The sequence below is a fragment of the Xiphias gladius genome, chromosome 3, assembly GCF_016859285.1.
Source record: "Xiphias gladius isolate SHS-SW01 ecotype Sanya breed wild chromosome 3, ASM1685928v1, whole genome shotgun sequence".
Lineage (NCBI taxonomy): Eukaryota > Metazoa > Chordata > Actinopteri > Istiophoriformes > Xiphiidae > Xiphias > Xiphias gladius.
In genome coordinates this window covers 7584531-7604072 of record NC_053402.1, presented here as the reverse complement: position 1 = coordinate 7604072, position 19542 = coordinate 7584531, and the positions used below count along the sequence as shown (strand labels likewise).

At 39.3% G+C, this 19542-nt stretch overlaps 2 protein-coding genes across 3 annotated transcripts; one reads left to right on the top strand and one right to left on the bottom strand.

The window, feature by feature from the left end:
* Positions 1–1491: 1491 nt before the first annotated feature.
* On the top strand, positions 1492–7635 carry LOC120783739 (germ cell-specific gene 1-like protein). Its single transcript, XM_040116916.1, has 5 exons — positions 1492–1786; positions 4436–4483; positions 4583–4768; positions 4895–5006; positions 7161–7635. Exons 1-5 carry the CDS (start codon positions 1492–1494, stop codon positions 7633–7635), a joined length of 1116 nt encoding a protein of 371 aa, XP_039972850.1.
* A 479-nt stretch (positions 7636–8114) lies between these two features.
* Positions 8115–13999, bottom strand: LOC120805218 (epithelial membrane protein 2-like). 2 transcript variants are annotated; one of them, XM_040155250.1, is made up of 5 exons: positions 13932–13999; positions 11785–11872; positions 10845–10953; positions 9720–9860; positions 8115–9561 (listed from the first exon to the last, which is right to left on the bottom strand). In XM_040155250.1, exons 2-5 carry the CDS (start codon positions 11860–11862, stop codon positions 9401–9403), a joined length of 489 nt encoding a protein of 162 aa, XP_040011184.1. In that variant the 5' UTR covers positions 11863–11872; positions 13932–13999; the 3' UTR covers positions 8115–9400. The 2 variants fall into 2 exon arrangements, with proteins under 2 accessions (XP_040011184.1, XP_040011174.1); XM_040155240.1 differs by lacking the exon at positions 13932–13999 and adding an exon at positions 13608–13882.
* Between the last annotated feature and the right edge of the window lie 5543 nt (positions 14000–19542).

Below are 19542 nucleotides of genomic sequence, written 5' to 3'. Positions count from 1 at the left end.
ATGCATAAACAGTTGAAATAGTTAGCTAAATTAGTAGCATTAGTAGTTAGAATGCAAACGCGACCATAATAACTTAAAAACCGACAGTTCAGGTGTATGAAAACATTATAGTTACATTACATTTGATAGCATTAAATAACATCCAGATTTTAAAACAAATTAACACATTTTGAACATGATGGGTGGTGTTGATGAAGGGGTACTAGAGTTATTCTGTTAATGGTCGTAGGGGAACATACAGAAAAGACTGGGAACCACTGGTTTAGGATATGATGTCTTTTAAAAAGTGACACATTAACCTCCTCTGGCAACAACATAAAACCTTTGTAGTCAAGGGATTGCGATTGACGGCAGTTACTAAATAACGCACCCTTATAGGCCCCTCTTGTGGGGTCACCCCCTCCCTGAGTCAAATAGTTGTCACTGAAAATCAGCGTGCACGTATTGTGCTGCAAAGTAATATTATCCATGTAAAAGTGTTCATCTGCCATATTTATTCACTATTTCAAGCCCATGTCGATTTACACATCTAAACAGAGTGCTGGAGGCTTTTAAATGCTGAAAGCATCAGAGGAAGGGCCAGAAGAGGATACGAAATGAAGGAAATATATCAAAGTAAGTCTAGGAATCAAAATGAAATCAGATGGAACAGAGTTGTCTGTTTTGGATTTATACAGATGGATTAAAGAGGAGGAGTGTGTGCGTCTGTTTGTGTCTGTGTGATATGCTCACAGTTGTCTCACCGCTGGGGTCGAATCATAAAGACTGAGTGTCACTGGATGCAGAGGTCAGTGTGATGACCAAAATCCTCCATCACTTTCAATATCTGATGAAGGGTGAAAGGGAGCACAAATGGCAAACAGGTAGAGGAGCAGGGCAGGGTGTTTCTTTCACCTTCCTCGCTTACTTGAGGGAACAGGGGACAAATTAAGAAGTAAGAGGCTGAAGGAGGTGAGTGTGTTTTTTTTTTCTTCAAATTTAATTCACTGCTTTAAATCAAGTGATCAGAGGTAACAGTTTGAGCATCTGAGAGGTTCCACGGTGACTGCACGTTTCACCTATTTTCCTATGATTTAACTGTCCAATTACGAGTAGTGTGCTGATTTTCTGTCACAGTCTTTATTCTTTAAATATGATTAGTCATGTAAAACTGCTAGCACTTTCTCTTTCAAATATCTCATTAATCATCTCAGGCAATTGGGCAAAGCTGCTTCTCCTTGGAAACTAATAACATGCTGGTGTTATTTTTAGTGACATGCAAGAGTGGAGGTGTACCTAAAGTCAAGTGGATGAAAAATGAAAAATCTGAGCTTTTCATTCCCTTGTCAGTTACATACGTTTCAGACGTTACTTTTTGTTTTTTTAGTGAAGTAGCCCATATCCACCCTTGAACATTATTGTTAAGAGTTTGCATATTTGACCATATTTCTATGTCTCTCTCCATCCCTACTTTTCCTCCACTAGCCCAACCCCTCCTTAAGCCGTTGCACGATGGCATTCCTGCAGCAGATGCGTTCCCCTCGCCTCTCCTTTATCCAGACAGTTGTGTCTCTCTTCCTGGGCAGCATTGCCCTCATGTCGTCCTACTGGTGCGTGGGAAAACAGAAGGTGCCCAAGCCGCTCTGTTCGCCCATCAAGCACAGCAACTGCATCCCTGTCCCCGGCGTCTCCAACTCCTCCATCATCCATTTCTCCTGGGAGACGGGGGATGACCGCTTTGTCTTCCCCACCTTTCACACTGGCCTGTTTGTCACCTGTGAGGAAAACGTCTACAAAGATGCATGGGGTGAGAGAGGAGGAAAATAGGTAGAAAAATGTGACAGATTTGAAATATTAAGAGCATTTTATTGATTTAGCATTTTATTGATTTTTTTGACTGTATTGTTCAGTTGTGCCTTAAAAGGGGGAAAATGTGAGAGAAAATAAATTACCTGTCCAGTCAGTTGAAAATAAAATTCCTCATTGATCACAAAGGATGGTCAAAGGACAAAGTTGCTCAGTTTCTTTCAAAAGCATAAAAGCCCAAACAAGTCACTAGTGACCCTGAAAAGGATTAAGCAGATAGAGGAAATTAATAAATGAGAGAGCACTGGATTTGTACAACGAAATCTAAACAGATGCGCTGAGAGAACTCAGTAATACATGTGGCCATGGTTACAGTATACAATCAGTATCACTGCAAAGGATTTCATAAGCATGCCCCTGTTCATAGGCGCTTATCAGGTTGTGTGTGGTAGAGGATATTCTAAAGGTAAGATGAGGATCCACACAGAAAGAGGAAGTGAAAGAAATTGTATCATAACTGTGGCACTAGTGCGACAGACGATTAAATAGGCCACAACAGGGGAGGTAATCCAAGGTGATAATGTAAATTGAGGTCTCAGGTGTGTTAATTTGTATTTGTATTTGTGTGTTTGAATGAGTGTGTGTGTGTGTGTGTGTGTGTGTGTGTGTGTGTGTGTGTGTGTGTGTGTGTGTGTGTGTGTGTGTGTGTGTGTGTGTGTGTGTTGGTATGTGCTAAGCCCAAAGAGGATTATCATCAGTGTGTGTTCTGCTCACTGAGATTTAGACTTCAACAGCATGACTCAATTATGGATTAGAAACCCAGAGAGAGAAAGAAAGGTTAATAGGATTCACAAACATCAGCCGGGTTTTCACCATCTCATTTGCATCTGATTTGCAACTGATTTTAAGGATTGAGTTTGAATGATACTGAAGTTCAGCCAAACGTTTCAGCTGACTTATGTGGTCACTTACAGTATATAAAACATTCAGCATTTTGTAATTAATGGTTTGTTATCTAATTTTTGGCAGTGGTAAAAACAAACATCAATATGGAGTTGAATTTGATATAAGAGCTTTTAATTTCCTTTTTGATGAAGTGATGAAGGCATTTTTTTGTGGAGAATTACAGATATTGTTAAAAATTTAAAATAAATAATGCACAATAGTATTCTAAATGCTTTTCCTTAAAGCGGCTATAATCAATACATCAACAATGGATCTACTTGTGGGTGGTAGGTGTAGTGATGAACCCACAGACAATTACCACCCGTAGATCCTCTCAGCTCTGCGGAGCATTTTGGTGACTTTCAGCTCATTGTTTGGATTTTCTGCCCCACAACTTTACTGTTTTGGTCCACCATCAATGCTATAGTGTAAATTTTGGCTGCTGTTTTAAACAAAAAAAAGTTCTAAAAACCCACTTTACACTACCTGCTCAACACCAAACGGCAGACAGACAAAGTTAGTGACAAGCCGACATACCAGCTAATGTGAACATAGGAGAGGATTTAGCTGCTAAAGGGCCAGATATTTCCCTCAGGTGGAGACTAAAAACAAAGCTAAAAGGACAGTCAATATTGGGCTTACATTCACCAAATGGATAGACACACTCCAAGGGAATTCTAATGATGCTTTTTTACCTGCTGGATGTGTAAATAGCTAACTGTATGCTAATGTTAGCTAGCAGTTTAAGAGTTGACAACATCAGGGTTGTGTTCACAGCTTTGTTTGCGCTTCTCTATAATGGCCCAAAATTTTGCCACTGCATGTTTAAGGGTCACTCCTGATAATTTGTTGTTTATATTAATGATATATTGATGACTTTTTCTGGAATGTTTTATTGTAGCTTTATGTTTTCCAATGGGTTTTTCATTGATATACGCAGTATATAACTCCATAGCACAGTCATTCAAAGCATGTGAATGATTGTGCAAGCATCTGTCTCATCTGTTTTCTTAAGTCGCAGTGTGTTGAGCTTTTTATAGCCAACGTAATTTAGAGTCAAATACGGTACCCTGATTATTGCAGCTGTCATGTAAACACGTTGGTAAACAAGCCACAAAGAAGCTTAACCAACAGCAGAAACCGGTTGCTTGTGTGTTGTTTTTTTTTCTTTTAAATGCCACTGCTAGCAGTAGTGGAGAAACTCATTTTGGCGATAAAAACAAAATTCTTTCATGTGGAAATTAATAAATGAAATAATAACATCACCAAAATGAAAAATAAGACACATTGACAAAGTCTTATTTTGTGGTGTTACTACATTTTTTCCTGTAGACCCTATCCTTCCAGATTTATGCCAAACAAATCTTAATAATAATCAGGTTATTTCAGGCCATGTAAACACTATTCAAACTGTTACCTCAATCTGGTTATTCATACAGTATTTAGATTGCAGTGTTCATTTGATTGTAAATTATACACCATATGCATAGGCTGGAGGATTTCTGAACTCAGCCACTCTTAGGATAGGAGAAATGATGATGAATAAAGTGAAGTATCACTTCTGTAATGGTTACTTTTACATATCATCAGACGAGGTCTTTACTAAAAGCTTTCAAGTGCAAATAGCTAAATTTCCCGTTAGTATAAGGCTGATTTATTGTCAGTGACGTTATAACTACACTGACATTTGTCTTTTGATTTCTAGAGGAGAAGTGTCGCGGGTTTTACACTTTGACTCCAGGATCTGAAAAAGGTAAATTGATTTATCACTTTCTTCTGCATTTTTGTGAGCCATTTGCTCTTGGTTGACTGATTGTTTGAAATCCATATCTTAATCTGTCTTTGTGCTCAGCCTCTTCTCCTCCTTCCACAGCAATGATGTGGCTGTCACTATCACTGGAGCTCATGTATATAGGTCTGCTGTTCATCAGCTGCACACTGCTGTCCATGCAGTTGTGTATCAGGGCCTGGTTCCCCTCTACGCAACACTGGGGCCAGCTGCTCAATGCTTTTGCTGCTGTCTTCACAGTCTTGGGAGGTACAACATTTTTTTTACATACAGTACATTTTTGAATAAGAATGATTTTGGTGACAGCATAGGATGACAAGTATTACCAATTATTTAGCCATCCGTTTGGTTTGTTTACTCCCTCTGTCTTCTCAGGTCTGCTTGGAATGGTGGGACACATGATGTTCATGCAGGTGTTTCAGACCACTGCCTCAATGGGACCGGAAGATTTCAAACCTCACAGCTATGGCTACTCCTGGGCATTCTAGTGAGTTCATTATACCCACTGTAGACTTAATTCTCACACACAAGGCCTGATTTAAACGCCATCGAGTCACAAGGATCCACACATACAGATTCTCAGTCCACTTAGCTACTCTCTTTCACATCTGGACCATAGTGTACTGAGGGTTTTGGTTGTGCATTTACAGTCCTGGTCAAAATTATTGCCACCCCTAAATTTCAAGTACATGATTCTGAATATCTTCAAAAATAAAGGCAAATTAAACAATTTTTTATAACCAGAATATTTAATAAAATGTCGAAGGTTACTGAACAAAAGAAAAGAAAAAAAACAAAACTTGCATAATATTGAAATAATACAAACACAAAATGTCCAGGGTTACTGAACAAAAGAGAAACAAACAAACAAAAATTGCATAATATTGAAATAATACAAACATAAAATGTAACCCAGACGTACATATTGTCACCCTTCACTAATATTTGGTTGCAGAACCTTTGGCAACAGTGGCAGCCTCTAAACCTTTCTTGTAGCCATCTAGAAGGTTCTTGCACCTGTCTGCTGGTAGTTTCTGCCACTGTTCCACTGCTGTGTGTTCAAGCTCTTTTAACTCTGCAGGAGTCCTTTTTGCAATGGCAGATTTCAACGCTCTCCAAAGGTTTTCAATGAGTTTTAGGTCAGAACTCATTGCTGGCCAGTTTAAAACAGTCCATCTTCTCCTTTTCAACCATTATTTTGTGCTGCTGGTTGTGTGCTTTGGGTCATTGTCCTGGTGAAAGACCCAAGACCTCCGCCTCATACCTAGTTTTCTGACACTGGGTAACACATTTCACTCTAAAATGCCTCTGTAATCTTTTGATTTCATATATTCAAAGCCTTCAGTACCAGAGGCAGCAAAGCAGCCCCACAGTATGATAGAACCTCCACCATGTTTTACTGTAAGTAGGGTGTTCTTTTCCTTGTAGGCTTTATTTTGTCCTCTATAAACACACTGATGCACTGCATTCCCAAGGAGCTCTACTTTGGTTTCATCTGTCCATTGAACATCATGCCACAAAGACTGGCTTATCTAGAAAAGTTTTTACAGACATTAGTCTTGCCTTTCTGTGCCTTTCTTTCAATAGTGGTGTCCTCCGTGGCCTTCGCCAATTGAGCCCTACTTGGTTTAGTGTGCATTGTATGGTACAAGCTGAAACCAACACTCGGGATTTCTCCAGGTTAGCCTGAAGCTCTTTAGATGTCTTGAGTGTTTTTTCCACAATCTGCATCAACCTTCACAGACTTCTCTAATTGAGTTTCTTCTTAGCACTACATCCTGGAAGCGCCTAACAGTTTTACGACTGTGAAACTTCTTGATAACATTACGAACTGTTGAAACAGGGATTTCAAGATATTCGGCGATCGCCTTGTAGCCTTCGGAATAGTTATGTTTTTTGATAATAGCATTTCTGATGCTCTCAGACAGCTCTCTTGAATCCACCACTGTGAAAACGAGACTGGAAAGAATCAGCTTCTTTTTATGGAGTAAAAGCATCATTTATTGGTTAATTCAGGTCATGTGAACACTGAAAATTAAGGACAGATGAATCTTATCTGTTTTTTAAAATGTTTGAGGAACTAATTTAAATTCTTCAATAATTCAGCGATATTGAATTGAATATTGTCCAGGGCACATTTTGCGTTTACATTATTTCACTATTATGCAAGTTTTTGTTTTTTTTTGTTCAGTAACCCTGGACATTTTATTAAAATATTCTGGTTATACAAAATTGGTTCATTTGCAATTATCTTTGAAGATATTCTGAATTATGTACTTGAAATTCAGGGTTGTCAACAATTTTTTCCACCAGGCCTGTACTTGCAAAATTGAATATTAAAAACTTCCTTAATGCTATATTTATGTCCTTTAATCATTTCCAAAAAAATTCTCCCAACATCCACCAATTTTTTCTTCTTTAGCACGCTAGGCTCTCTGCAACAACCCAAATCAGAAAGAAAATTGTGCTCTTCCAGTTTTCCAGGTTTTTGCCTTTTCTCCTAAGTGAAAGTCAGAATGGACCCAATATATACTTACTTGCACATATACACATTTTCTGCACAATTATGTTAACACAATAACATTGACAAACCACCTGTTTGCTACCCTCTCCCTGTTTCACCATTTCTCTCTGTCATCAGTGTGGCCTGGTTTGCCTTTACTGTCTGCATGTCAGCCGGTGTCTCCACTCTCAACAACTACACCAAGAAGGTCCTGATGGTGGGACCCAGGCGTAACTCTGGACTCAACCCCTGCAGCTTTAACTTTATTGGGCTCCTGCCACCAGCTCCTTGCTATACCCCTCCAAACCCATCCATCAAATTGGCCTGTCCGCTGCCCCCCCCCCGGATCTCCCACCTGTCTCCCTACTATGAGCCACCGTCAGCGACGTTACCACCCTCCACTCCGAGGCTCACACACTCCCACTCCCTTCCTCTCCCCCACTCTGACTCCTTCTCTCCTCCCCCCTCCCATCCTGCGCCTGCATCCCCGTTCCACCGCCTGTCCCTCCCCTCTCCATTTCCATCACCCACACCGTCTGTCTCTTTCCAACCGACCCTGCCGAGGCTCCAGCTGAACCATTATGAACCAGAGGAGGACTACAGCCCACTTTGATCTACTGATCCAGACTGGAGTATTTTTGAGTACCTACGCCATTCTTGGCATTGCAGTTCAATGTTTGTCATGGTCTTGTCATGTGCTCTGAATTTACATTGCAGTCCAGTGACTCAATGAATCCGCTTTCATAATCACTCTGTACTAATAGAGAAGGGCAACGCAAATGCAGAAGGGCCCTCAGGATGATCAAGTCAACCATTGTTTTGTAAACTGATAATACAGAAATGCTTCATTATATACAACATTTATATGAATTAAATGTAATCACCAGACTTCTGTTTGAAACATTTCACTGCTATGAGCCTCAGATGGGAAAAAACAAAAACAAAAAAGAAAAAAAAAAAAAAAAATCAATCTAACTTACAGTAGCAGCCACTGGAGCATAATTGAACAACTTACCTTTACTCTTTACGCCTTCTAATGACAAATGGAAAAGAAACACATAATAGCTTCAAAAACTGATTGAAAATCAGGTTTTAATATTGTAAATATCATTGTCATTATCATCCATAATGAGAATAAACGGTAGCAAAAATGAAACGGCATTAGACATATGGAGCATTATGGGAAACAAAACATATTTACACATTATATCTCACCCTTTAAGAGTCAAAGCAGTTACCTTACTGTCACACCATGTTGAAACAGTTGATTTGGCTTAAAGTATACGAAAGGTTGATATATTACTGGTATATGGTTACAGCCAGACAAGATATGGATTAGTTGATTTATGTAAAATGTTTCATACATACATGAGTGTAACTCAAAATGGCCATCTCTGAAATAGATGTATCGGCTGAACACAAATGATTGCAATTCTCATAACTTTTTGGGTCATTACTCTGACGTATATGAAAAAAGTCCCTCTTTATATCACTTTATTAGTGTGATAGTTTCTGGGCAGGCTGAGAGCCATATAGTATATGATTTGGCATCATACTTAAACACTAAACCAGTTTGATGTCTTCTTAGTCACAAATAACAAGAAAACTAACAGTTTTACATTAGTGATTTTTACACTTTATATATTATTGCATAGTCTTATCATAAGATTACACAAAACAGGTGACATATAAATGGAGGACTTTTAAGACTTCAAACAGGCACAGATTTACCAAGCATTTTGAAAATCAATGGCATCATGTTGTCGTTACACTTCGTTTAATTGGCACATTACATAAAGTCAGACCAGAGCAGATAACAATACTAACAATATAATATCGAAAAAACTAAATACTAAAATCATAAACTCGCCCCTTTTTATCCTACACTCACATACATTTGTAAATGTACATTACAAAAAAAGACCACAGATTTTACTCTTGAACCTGTTTTTGTTACAAGCCAGGGATATTGTTAGATCTTAATTTATTATATCCTCTTATAAACATTTAGGCCTTTTTTTGTTCAGATAACTACAAAAATATTCTAAATCCTTAGATGCCTTCAAGAAATTCAGGCTAAACTCTGGATTGAAAATACAATCAAATACGGCAGTGATTGATTGAGCTTGCCTTTTACTGCAGAAATAACCCATACTCCACAAAGTCTGAAACCCTGATTATCTGAACGCAGACTCAATCAAACACTAGTATGTATTTGAGATGATCAACAGGTCTACTATATCTGTAGTTGAATATAAACTAGCAGCTCAAATCTGATGTTCGAAACAGGCAAATATAAACTCTGACCAGACTGTAACTACACCCAGATTTTCCAGCCAAAGATCTTGGGCTCGTTGGAGCAAGCTCTAGTGTCCTTTTCACGCTGTCTTCTTGCGTAACACAAAGTAAGTGATGGAAGAGATGAATGTGAGGGCGAAGGCAATCCATGCCAGGATGAAGGAGTGACCATACCAGCCGTTATTCTCAATGAGGTGGAAGCGGTCTGTGTAGATGGAGGCTGCAATCATGATGCACAGGCCTGGAGCAAAGGAAACATGGACATCAGTGAATGAGGAAAGAAATAGAAAAATGAAAATTTGTGATGATACATATCAGTATAAAGCGTACACACAGAGAGAGAGAAAGATGACACTGTCAGAGAAAGAAATCAAACATAAAACACACAAAAATACTCACAGGCGAGGAACTGAAAGATGCCGGAGATGGTGAACCTCTGTCCTTTGTTGAGGGTGAAGAGTTGAGCCACAAACACAAAGATGCCCAGGATGGAGAATATACAAGCTAGCACCGAGCTGGCCTGCACTGCCTGGAGGTAATCTGCAGGGGGAGCCAGAGTGACAGCAACACAATGAAAGATGCTGTGTATGGGTGTGTGTGAGATAGGTAGAGAGATGGGGTGATGGTGGTGGTGGTGGGGTATGCTAAATGTATTGACGCACCCAGGAAACACTGAGGTTGCAGTGACACTGAGTCTTTGAAAAATCTGGTCAGACAGTCGCAGTTCTAAATGGCAGGAATGTTATGTTCAAACATCCCAAATATTTTAGGATTTTAAAACACGCTGATTATGGTGCCCTGTAAAGACAAATGACAGGTCCATTTTGTATGTTGCTAAGGGCAGGTAATTACAGTATAACCAAAAAATAATTTTGATAACTGCAAACTTTGTGTGTCCCCAATTGATTTACATATGCATGTTCTGGGAGGATGCCAAAAGAAATAGCACAATAAAACGAAACTTATTGAAAAGATGTTTTTCATATCACACAGCTCTCAAGACAATACTGTTCCTGATTATGACTCAAAATTATAGTGTTCAATGAGGCCATCAAGGGAGAGGCTTGTTTGATAAAAACCTATTTTCTCAGTCAGCCCCTACCTCCTACTAATCAGGATTTAGCAACATTTGAATGAAATCTGATGACAGTTGGCGGGTTGTTTGGTTGCCGTCAATCAAATCTGATCAAACCACACCCACACAGCCCTGATGAAGCAGATTAGCTTTTACAGTTTTTGAGCGTTAAACTCCTAATAGATGACACCAAAAGATATCTTTTTTAAATTGATTTTATTGATTTGTTCATGAATATTTTAATGTTTTTAATGAATAGCAGTTATTTCAGCCACTAGTCTAGAATAAAAGAAGCACAAGGTATGCCAAGTCTTACAGTGTGGCAGAAAACAATGAAACATTTATGGCAAACTTCTGCTTTATTGAGAAGTAAATATGACTCTTAGTGTTTAAGTGCTGTACTCATGGAAACACGTTCTCACACTACATCTTTGTAGGATAGATCTTACCTTTTGGGTAGTGTGCGCCTGTGGGAAGATCGGTGTAGTTCCACACTCCATTTTGCAGTATCCACCTCGCCCAAATGTCAGTGGAAATAGTGTCAGTCATCCACCAGGCCTGAGGGAAAGAGCATAGGGACAAAATTTTACATTTCAAATCATTTTAAAACTCTGGTGCAGCAGTTTCATAAACATGAAGAACCCTCTTACATGCTAAATGAAAATGGATGAATCAAAACAAGGGAAGTAAGAAAAAAATAATGAGAATTCAAAACAAGAGCAGTAGTAAATAAAAACAGCTGAGCCAAGCAGTATGCATATGTTTATCATGTGTTCTGACATGAATTTCGGGGGGACCTGCAGGCAAAGGGAGGAATCAGAGGGAGGAATGCTCATCTGCTGGTCACTTTGGCATACCCCAGTCTCATTCCAGTTTTCAACACTCACTAAAATGCAGGCAGGAATGTCACATAATCACATGTGCATGTACAGCATTTGCAATCGCACTGACCGACCGACACCTTGCCTGCAATTTACATGCACACACACAGATGCACTCAGGGGCACCAGATGATGACACCATGGCCAGCCCATCTGGCATCCAGAAATGTCAAACATGTGGCCCTGGGAAGAACAGTGGACCACTGACAGAGAAGGAAGGAAGGCCTTGTGTGATGAAAGAGAGGTGAGTAGCCGATCACTCATCAGTCTTGCCTCTTCGCTGTCTGTTAGCATGGTAGCGATACACATAACTATTCAACACGTTCATTTTAACACTCTAGGGCGGAAACTAGGGATTAGGCTATGCCTTGAGACTGTAAGATTATGTCACAGTGTATATGACTTTGTGTTTTTGTGTGCGTGCTGGGGAGTGATGCGCTGTACAGGTATGTGGAGATAAAACTCTAGCCACAAAAAGGCAGCAAAATGTAATCACAGTCTTACTTACATTGTCAATAGTAGCCACCAGGAGGAGGATGATGCAGATGATGTGAAGGGCAAAGATGGCAGCGAGGAGAATCAGCATGATGACTGTGCTGTAGAGAGGGAGGTGCAAATAGAAAACTTGTTACACCACTTTCCACCCTTTATTATGCAGGATATATATACAGGAAGAACTAATTCACATTCAACCTAAAAGAACAAAGACTCACACACACCGAACACAAGGAATCAAATATGGCCTACAACAAAGGCTGCGCACATCCTGCTTGGTTTCAGTCAGGGAGCCATTAATGACAGTTCCAAGCACACACACATTTTCATAACTCTCGCAAAGCAAGGTCAAAACCTGGCACCCACTCAGGGCGTGGCTTCACAATTTTTAATTACTTTGAGTTACAGCTAAGGCGCTCCCAGTGAAATGACTGCAAATAGACTGTGAGATAATGTCAGTAAACTAAATCAATTTATCCCTGGGTAAACAGATATTGTTGCTAACGAGAAGTAAAGACCGTTAAGGAGGGATGTTCTTGGCAGGCAGATGAGTTTGGGCCTGTCTTGTGCTTCCAAGAAATCCTCCACTCCTTAAAATAACTGTAGAGAATACCTGCTATTCCCCCGACTAGCTGGCCCACGCCCAAATTCCCCTAGTTTGAATTACTATACACTATCACACACTGTAGCCCAAAACTCAAACTACTTATAGAGTAGTTAAAAAATACTCTCTTTTCCACTGTTCGTTAAGACTCATTATGGTACCTGCAATTGTTCTACTTCATCAGTCCATCTACAGGTGGCTCTGCACTGAGATATCAGTTAGATCAGAGATTTGATCAGTATATACTCAGTGAACTATCTGTGGCTGTATCCAGTGTGGAGGCTGCACTGGGTGTGAACAGAGGAAGAGGCACATGTGGAATGTGCTGGTTCTCTCCATGGTAAAAGGGCAGTCAAGGGCTGGGTCCACACACACACACAAACACCAACACGCGCACACACACACACACACACACACTCACAAACTTGCCAGCTCCCTCTCTCTTACACGCACTCATATACAGACAGCGCTGATACACGTGGTCATGCCTGACACATCTCTACAAGTGTTTCCCACCTTTCATCTGCTTCAAACAGCTACAATGAAGTGAAAGATTGAATTTGCAAATATTTGCTCTGTATAATTTATCCCTGAAGCACTATGAGCACAAATATAGACATGCTTTTGAGTTGTCTTCTGCCAGATGACAGCAGTTGGACAGTTTAATTTAATACAAACTCATTGACCAAAATATCTGCTGAAAGCACAAGATGTGTCAACTATTCCTGCTTGGATTTTTAGATCTGGCCTGGATGTGGCATATTTTCCATTACACAAAATACAATATATGTGGCTGAGGTTAGATTTGAGAGTGCTAAAAATCTAATAAAAAAAAAACAAAAAAAAAAGCAAGAAAGCTATCCTGTGCCTTTCCACAAATTAACTTTCAAACTTGTCACTACAGTACACTAAGTGCTGCAAGAACACATCTGGAAAGTAGCCTCACCTGGCCAGTGATGAAGGAGTTACTGTAATTCATTAGCAAAGTTAACTGTGAAGGTGAACAGGTATGTTGGAGGTACACAAACACACACCTGCCTTCACTCTGTTCCTCATCATCATTTGCTTTTTTTTTTGCTTTTTTTTTTTTAGGTAAAATGAAAAAAAATACTGAAATAAAAACTGCAAGACAGTTCTTATTCAAATACCACTATGTTAACATTGTCAACCAGCTATAGAGAAATAAGAAATACAGAGGGAATCAAAAACCAGAGGAAAAATCTTTGACTTACTGTTTGATGGCTGTCTGTATCTTTAAGTGTAATTCCTCCTGCTCTCAACGATACTAATTTCAGACTAAGAGTCTAAATGCACATACACTTAAAACTACCCATCTGCCCACTTTTACCCTGCCCTCTCTTTAAGTCCACACCCCAGACAAGCCTCTTGCTTCCTCGATCACATAATCTCTGCCTCCTTTTCCGTCTCTCCTCTTTACCCCCTCCTATTCTACTCTTTTCTCCCAGTCACCCCTCTTTCTTTCTGTCTACTTTACACAGCCTCAAACCAGCCCCTATTTCAACAACTTTTGTGGGCAGGCAATAGATTTTTCTTACGTTTTTGGTGTCTCATGTCTGTGTCACTCTGCTGATGATGGTGGTTCTCTCTGGGAGGGCAGCTGATGACTCACTGATGTTTGAGAGGGGAACTCCCACAACATTGGACATTATTGACAATGATTCCACACATGCTACCATGGCGACAGACTGCAGCCTGCGCTAATCACAATTTGATCGTAGCTGCTGAATAAATAAACAAACAGTCAAACATGTGTTCAGTCAAATGAACACATGCACGCACTAACGACAGTGTAGTGTTTCTTCCTGATCACCACCCTCTGTCTTTTCCCGCTTTTGTTATAGAGGAAGAGGTTTCAGAATGAAGGAATGTTGTTGGCTGTGGGGGGAAAAGAGGTGGAGGGAAATGAGTACGAGTCATAGCTTTGGTGAGAAAGAAGGAGGGAAAAAGAGGGAGGGAATGAGATTGAAGGGAGGAAGATGGAGAGAGACATGAAGGTAGTGAGCGAGGAATTCAGAAGGGGGGGTTGTTGGAAACAGTTCACACTGCTGTAAGTTCATTAATTACCCTTAATCATCATTGTTTCACCACTGATGGTGATTGATATTGTCCTAATGGTTCCAATCAGTCAAAGTAATCTACTTTTGGAACTGTTCAGTTGCATTAATTTAGACTGAGAGAGAATCTTTTAACAGTCCCATAACTTTATCTGCCAATGTCACATTACATAATTGCATAATAACATTTGCTTCTTTGTCATAGAGCTCACTGATTTTGGTTGAATTCCTGTGGTAAATTGGACATTAATGGGGAAGACTGCCAATGTCAGAGCCTCATCATATCTGCTAATCAAATCTAATAATCTGAAATTTTCCCCTTTCAGTATGAGACACGCATAAAGAGGAAATCTGATTTAAAAAAAAAAAAAATACTGTTGTCCTCAGAGAACTAGGCCAAAGAGTAGAGTCTAACATTAGCCTCAAAGATGAGACTTTGTGTGTATTTTGCACATTTAGAATTGGGCATGGTAACAGAAGTTTAAAAATGAACTTACAGCACAGCATGGTAGAAGCACACAGAGGCAACTAGATTCTACGCAAAGTTACAGTTTTACAATGTGGCTTGATTTTAAAACTCTTGTAAAGGTTTTGGGCTGGGACAACTTTTAAGTTGAAGAGTAAAAGATGAATGGATATGTCAGTTTGTTTGTCAGGGGTAAAAGTAATTGTAATTTCAGTTTAAGTGGAAGTTCTGAATGTATAAGTGGTTGAAGTGCCAGCCTTGACAGCGATTAAAATATTAGATAAAGCTTAAGATCTAAAAGTAGCTGAACTATCACTTAAAGAATAAAAATGACTTCAAGTGTTGATTGACATGTAATAAGTGGAAGCAGTTGAAGTGTCAGTAAAAGTGTTGAAAGCACTAGAAATACTATTTAAAGTGTAAATTAATGAGACAGCTGAAGCCAACTGTGAGTGTGATGACATCAATCACTCTAGGTTTGAACATCACATGCTATACACACCAATGTAAAAGTCTGAGAAGGTATGAAAAGAGAAATAAACTTCGATGCTGATTACAGACAAGTGAAAAGTATGAAAAAGCTTAAACTAAGGTGATGAAGTACAATGAGTGGAGACTGGTTTAAAGTTTGAATGAAGTTTCTAGGTGAATGTATGAATGAGTATGAAGAGGTTGAAGAGGAGGTGACAAGTTTCAAAAATGGGCAGAATTTTCAGATAAGTGGAATATTAAAAAAAAAAAATCTCACAAGAGTCAGAGGTGTCCTCAATGAGCTGAACATTTTAAAGATTGAATACTGTTTCTAGGAAACAGTATAAAGAAGTTGGAACCTCTCAAAAAAGTGTTTAGAAGAAAAGGAAGCAGAATAACAATAAATACATATATACATATATACATATGAGTGTGCATCGCTGAATGCAAGCAAAATAATAAAAGCCAAGCAGGAAAGTTAGATACACACAAGTAGATAGAGATAGACAAAGTACTCTGGGTGCAGACTGGAAGACAGAGGTCACTTATTTGCTTCTGTTGAGTATAAAAATATGCCGATATGCCAACAGAAGTCTGAGTCAAAGGCTCAGCAGAGTGCCTGGTCAGTACCATGTCAGCCTGCCTCAGCCTCGGGTATAACCCAGCAGGATAATAACAGGCTTCAGAAATAATTTACCTGCCAATACTGTGACCTCGTAAGGCAGCAGAGCCTGCTTGAGTTTATAGCAAGGCTACTTTTGTAGCTAGCTATATTCTGGTGGGTTCATTAGGTTGCAGACACATAATGTACATAGAAAAACTGTATCGTCTGAGTTATTTCTTAGGAATGAAACCAAGGCACTGGTTCTTTGATGAAAACTAAGAACTATGCTATTTATTTTAATACGGTTGTCAATAACCTTTTTCATATGTAGACAGAGGAACTCAGAAAGCTGGAATGCTAAACATAGCTTAAGTGTTTAGGTGATACCTCTGCCACGGTAACACTTCAGGTTTCTGCGCCTTATGCAGATCACTCAATTCCATGACAACATTATCAAACTCCATAGAAGCCACAGTAAATACACAACCCATCTTATTATGTTCATCCATTCATGTTCAACAGTCTGAATTTCAGACACCACACCTTGAGCATACTACTTAATGTCCTAAGTGTCCCACCCAAATCCCCATGGGAAAGAATGCCAGTCCATTGCTATTCTGCAATTCAGGTTTGGAATATAGTTGTCTATTCTCCTCAAAATCTAAACTGCATCTGCTGAATCTAGTCAGAAATCTATCACCAACACAAATAGCTCCACCTGAGCTGACAGACAACTCCCTTCATGCATGCAAGGATGGTGGATGTGGTTATATCAGGATCTGTACAATTTGTACAATTTGACTTAAGATTTAAAAAGAACAACCATTACCATCTGTTACTACAACTGCTTGCGAGAAACAATCTGAAGATGATATGGAGCGTGGAAAAACACAAGAGAGAGACAGACTGAGAAAAAGAGAGTGGTGAGAATGGAGAATGTGGTTGGACCTGATTCTATTCTGGGTGTGCTGTCCCCACCTTGCAGGTGAGGAAAGCCACAGTTTGTACTGTACCATTTATTGTGATACGGCATTCCTTCCACAGTATAACTTTACAGAATGCACTGAGAGTTACTGAGTGAAACCAGAATGCATGCCTGTGGAGCAAAAACTACTTTTGCCACTTCAGTTATGCAAGAATCAAGCCTTTTTTCAGCTCTTGGTACATTTTTGGAAAAGGAAATACCATGAGTCATGCATTAGTCAGCTATCATTTTTCACAGTAAAAATTTAGTGAGTGTTTGACCATGCCACTGTCTACAGCTGTATGTAGCAGGGGAGGGCAGGAGCTTAGCCACAACATGTTTTTTTAGATCCAAACATAAGTTGACAAATCACACGCCTGCGTAACTACTGAGAAAGACCAATTTGGTGGCTTGCTCAACAATCAGTCCTTTGTCGAGCTGCCATTGCTAATCAGTACTGGAAAAACTAGAGTCGTAAGGGATCACTTGGTAAAGTTGTGATATTGTCTGAGATGCCAAGTGTTGTGTACACAAGTATTAATGACGGTTCAGGGTGGTTCTAGTAGTTTCAGTGTGCAGTTTACAGTACACTGTGGGATCATTAAAGAATTTAATGCAGAACTGAATCTGCTACTCCTAAATAACTGAAATACATAGAGCAGAATAACATTAAACTTTGACATTTTACACGGTGGAAAGTGACTTATGTGGTCTGTCATGAGGAGATAACTTTTCCAAAATCTTCAGCAAGCATTCCTCTATCATAGATTACTTACGCATCTTCTGTCTTAAAGCCATGGCACTGAGTCTTGCATTCTTAATTACTGGTTGTTTGTTAAGTTGGCAGTGTCAGGCATTAATCTCTTTGACACACATTAAACTGCCCTGAAAAGGGAATAAGATAGATGCCAAAAATATAAATTTCATGTAAACAGACAAATAAGGCCTATAGCAAAACAGATTGCTATTTTTGGTTGAGTAATGTCAATATCCCTTAATTAAGGTGTCTATGAGGAGTCTGAGTGAGGGAGTATTTCAACATGACTATGTGAAAAAGCCAGCATAGCAGTGCCTACATGCCAGGGGAGTAGGACTGACCACAGCCAAGTCACTGCTGATTTACACAATAGTAAATCTCTGTCGTTGGATGAATGTCTCACTCTGCTCATTCTTTCTCTTACACAATGTTGCACCCTGCCCTTAGATTTCTAAACCTTTAACAAAGACAGCCTCAGTGTATGTATATTTACAGGATTTGCAGGGGTAATTTCAAAGACTTTGGATGTGAGTTTTCTTTTGAATGAGGCAGAGCAAACAAAAGGAGCCAATGTCATTGGGTTTGTGTTGAAACTCTCACCTCCTCCCAGGTTGTTGACTAATTGGAAAAGTTCACCATCGCCCACTACCCTGCTCCCAGTGTCACCGGGCTGGTTTGATGATAAGCTACTGCGCAGTTATGTCAGTGGAGGAGTGAGACACACACATACACATGTGAACTCACACTCATATGCTTACCTACATAAACATGGCCCCAGTTTCTGGAGACATGCAAACAAATACATGTGAAAACACCGATCAGCCACAACATTAAAAAAACAGTTACCGGTTTTAACGTTGTGGCTGATCGGTGTACATTCTGCATACACATCAACCTCTAAGGGATTGACACATTGCCACAAGCACTGGAGAAAAAAAAAAACAAAACAAAAAAAAACAAAAAACAAAACACACAGAGACCTTCCTTCCCACTGTCCTCTCAGTTTCTCAGGAGTGAGATGATCAACAGTCTCATTTTCCAGGAATGGTAACCTCCCCAGCGTGTGTCCATGTTGTGGCCTCATTTCATCAATAAGAAACTGAAGGACATCTCTTTTTTTGCCATGCATATTCAAAGAGTTGTTCAGTTGTGGATATACTAATTTTGCCATGCTGCCCATAATCCTAGATTCAATTTAGGATTATTTATAACCAACAGTTTTTGGTTAGTATTGATACGCATGTTTCAAATACCCATTCTTTATTTTAAGTGTTTTTTAGATATATAATTTGATGTAAAGGACTTTGCGCTGAATTTTATGTATGAAAAGTGCTAAACAAAGACTAATTATCATATTATTTTTATCATTTTAAATTTTCTGCTCGTCATACACCTGCTTACTATGAATAAATGTATTTTTTAAATTGTTTACATATATTGTATATTTGGGTAAAATGTAGAAAGAAGTGTTCAGAACCCTGGAATCATAGAAAGGAAGAGAAGAGAAGAGAAGAGAAGAGAAGAGAAGAGAAGAGAAGAGAAGAGAAGAGAAGAGAAGAACTAATATGGTACAGGGCAAACAATCATGTAGGAAGTGGAAAGACAGAGGTAAACCTGTGGAGACTGGTGTGTGTGTCTGAAGGGGCAATCAAAAATCAAATTAAGACATCAAAGAACATGCTAAATATGTAGCTAAGAGAATTTTTCTTTAAGCATTTGCATGTGCCCTGTTGGCTCCCTGCCAATGGTTTGAATCAGACAGGCGCAGCTTCAGGAGTGTGTTATGGACCAGACATGGTGGATATGTTGTACAGTAGATGTGAACCACTT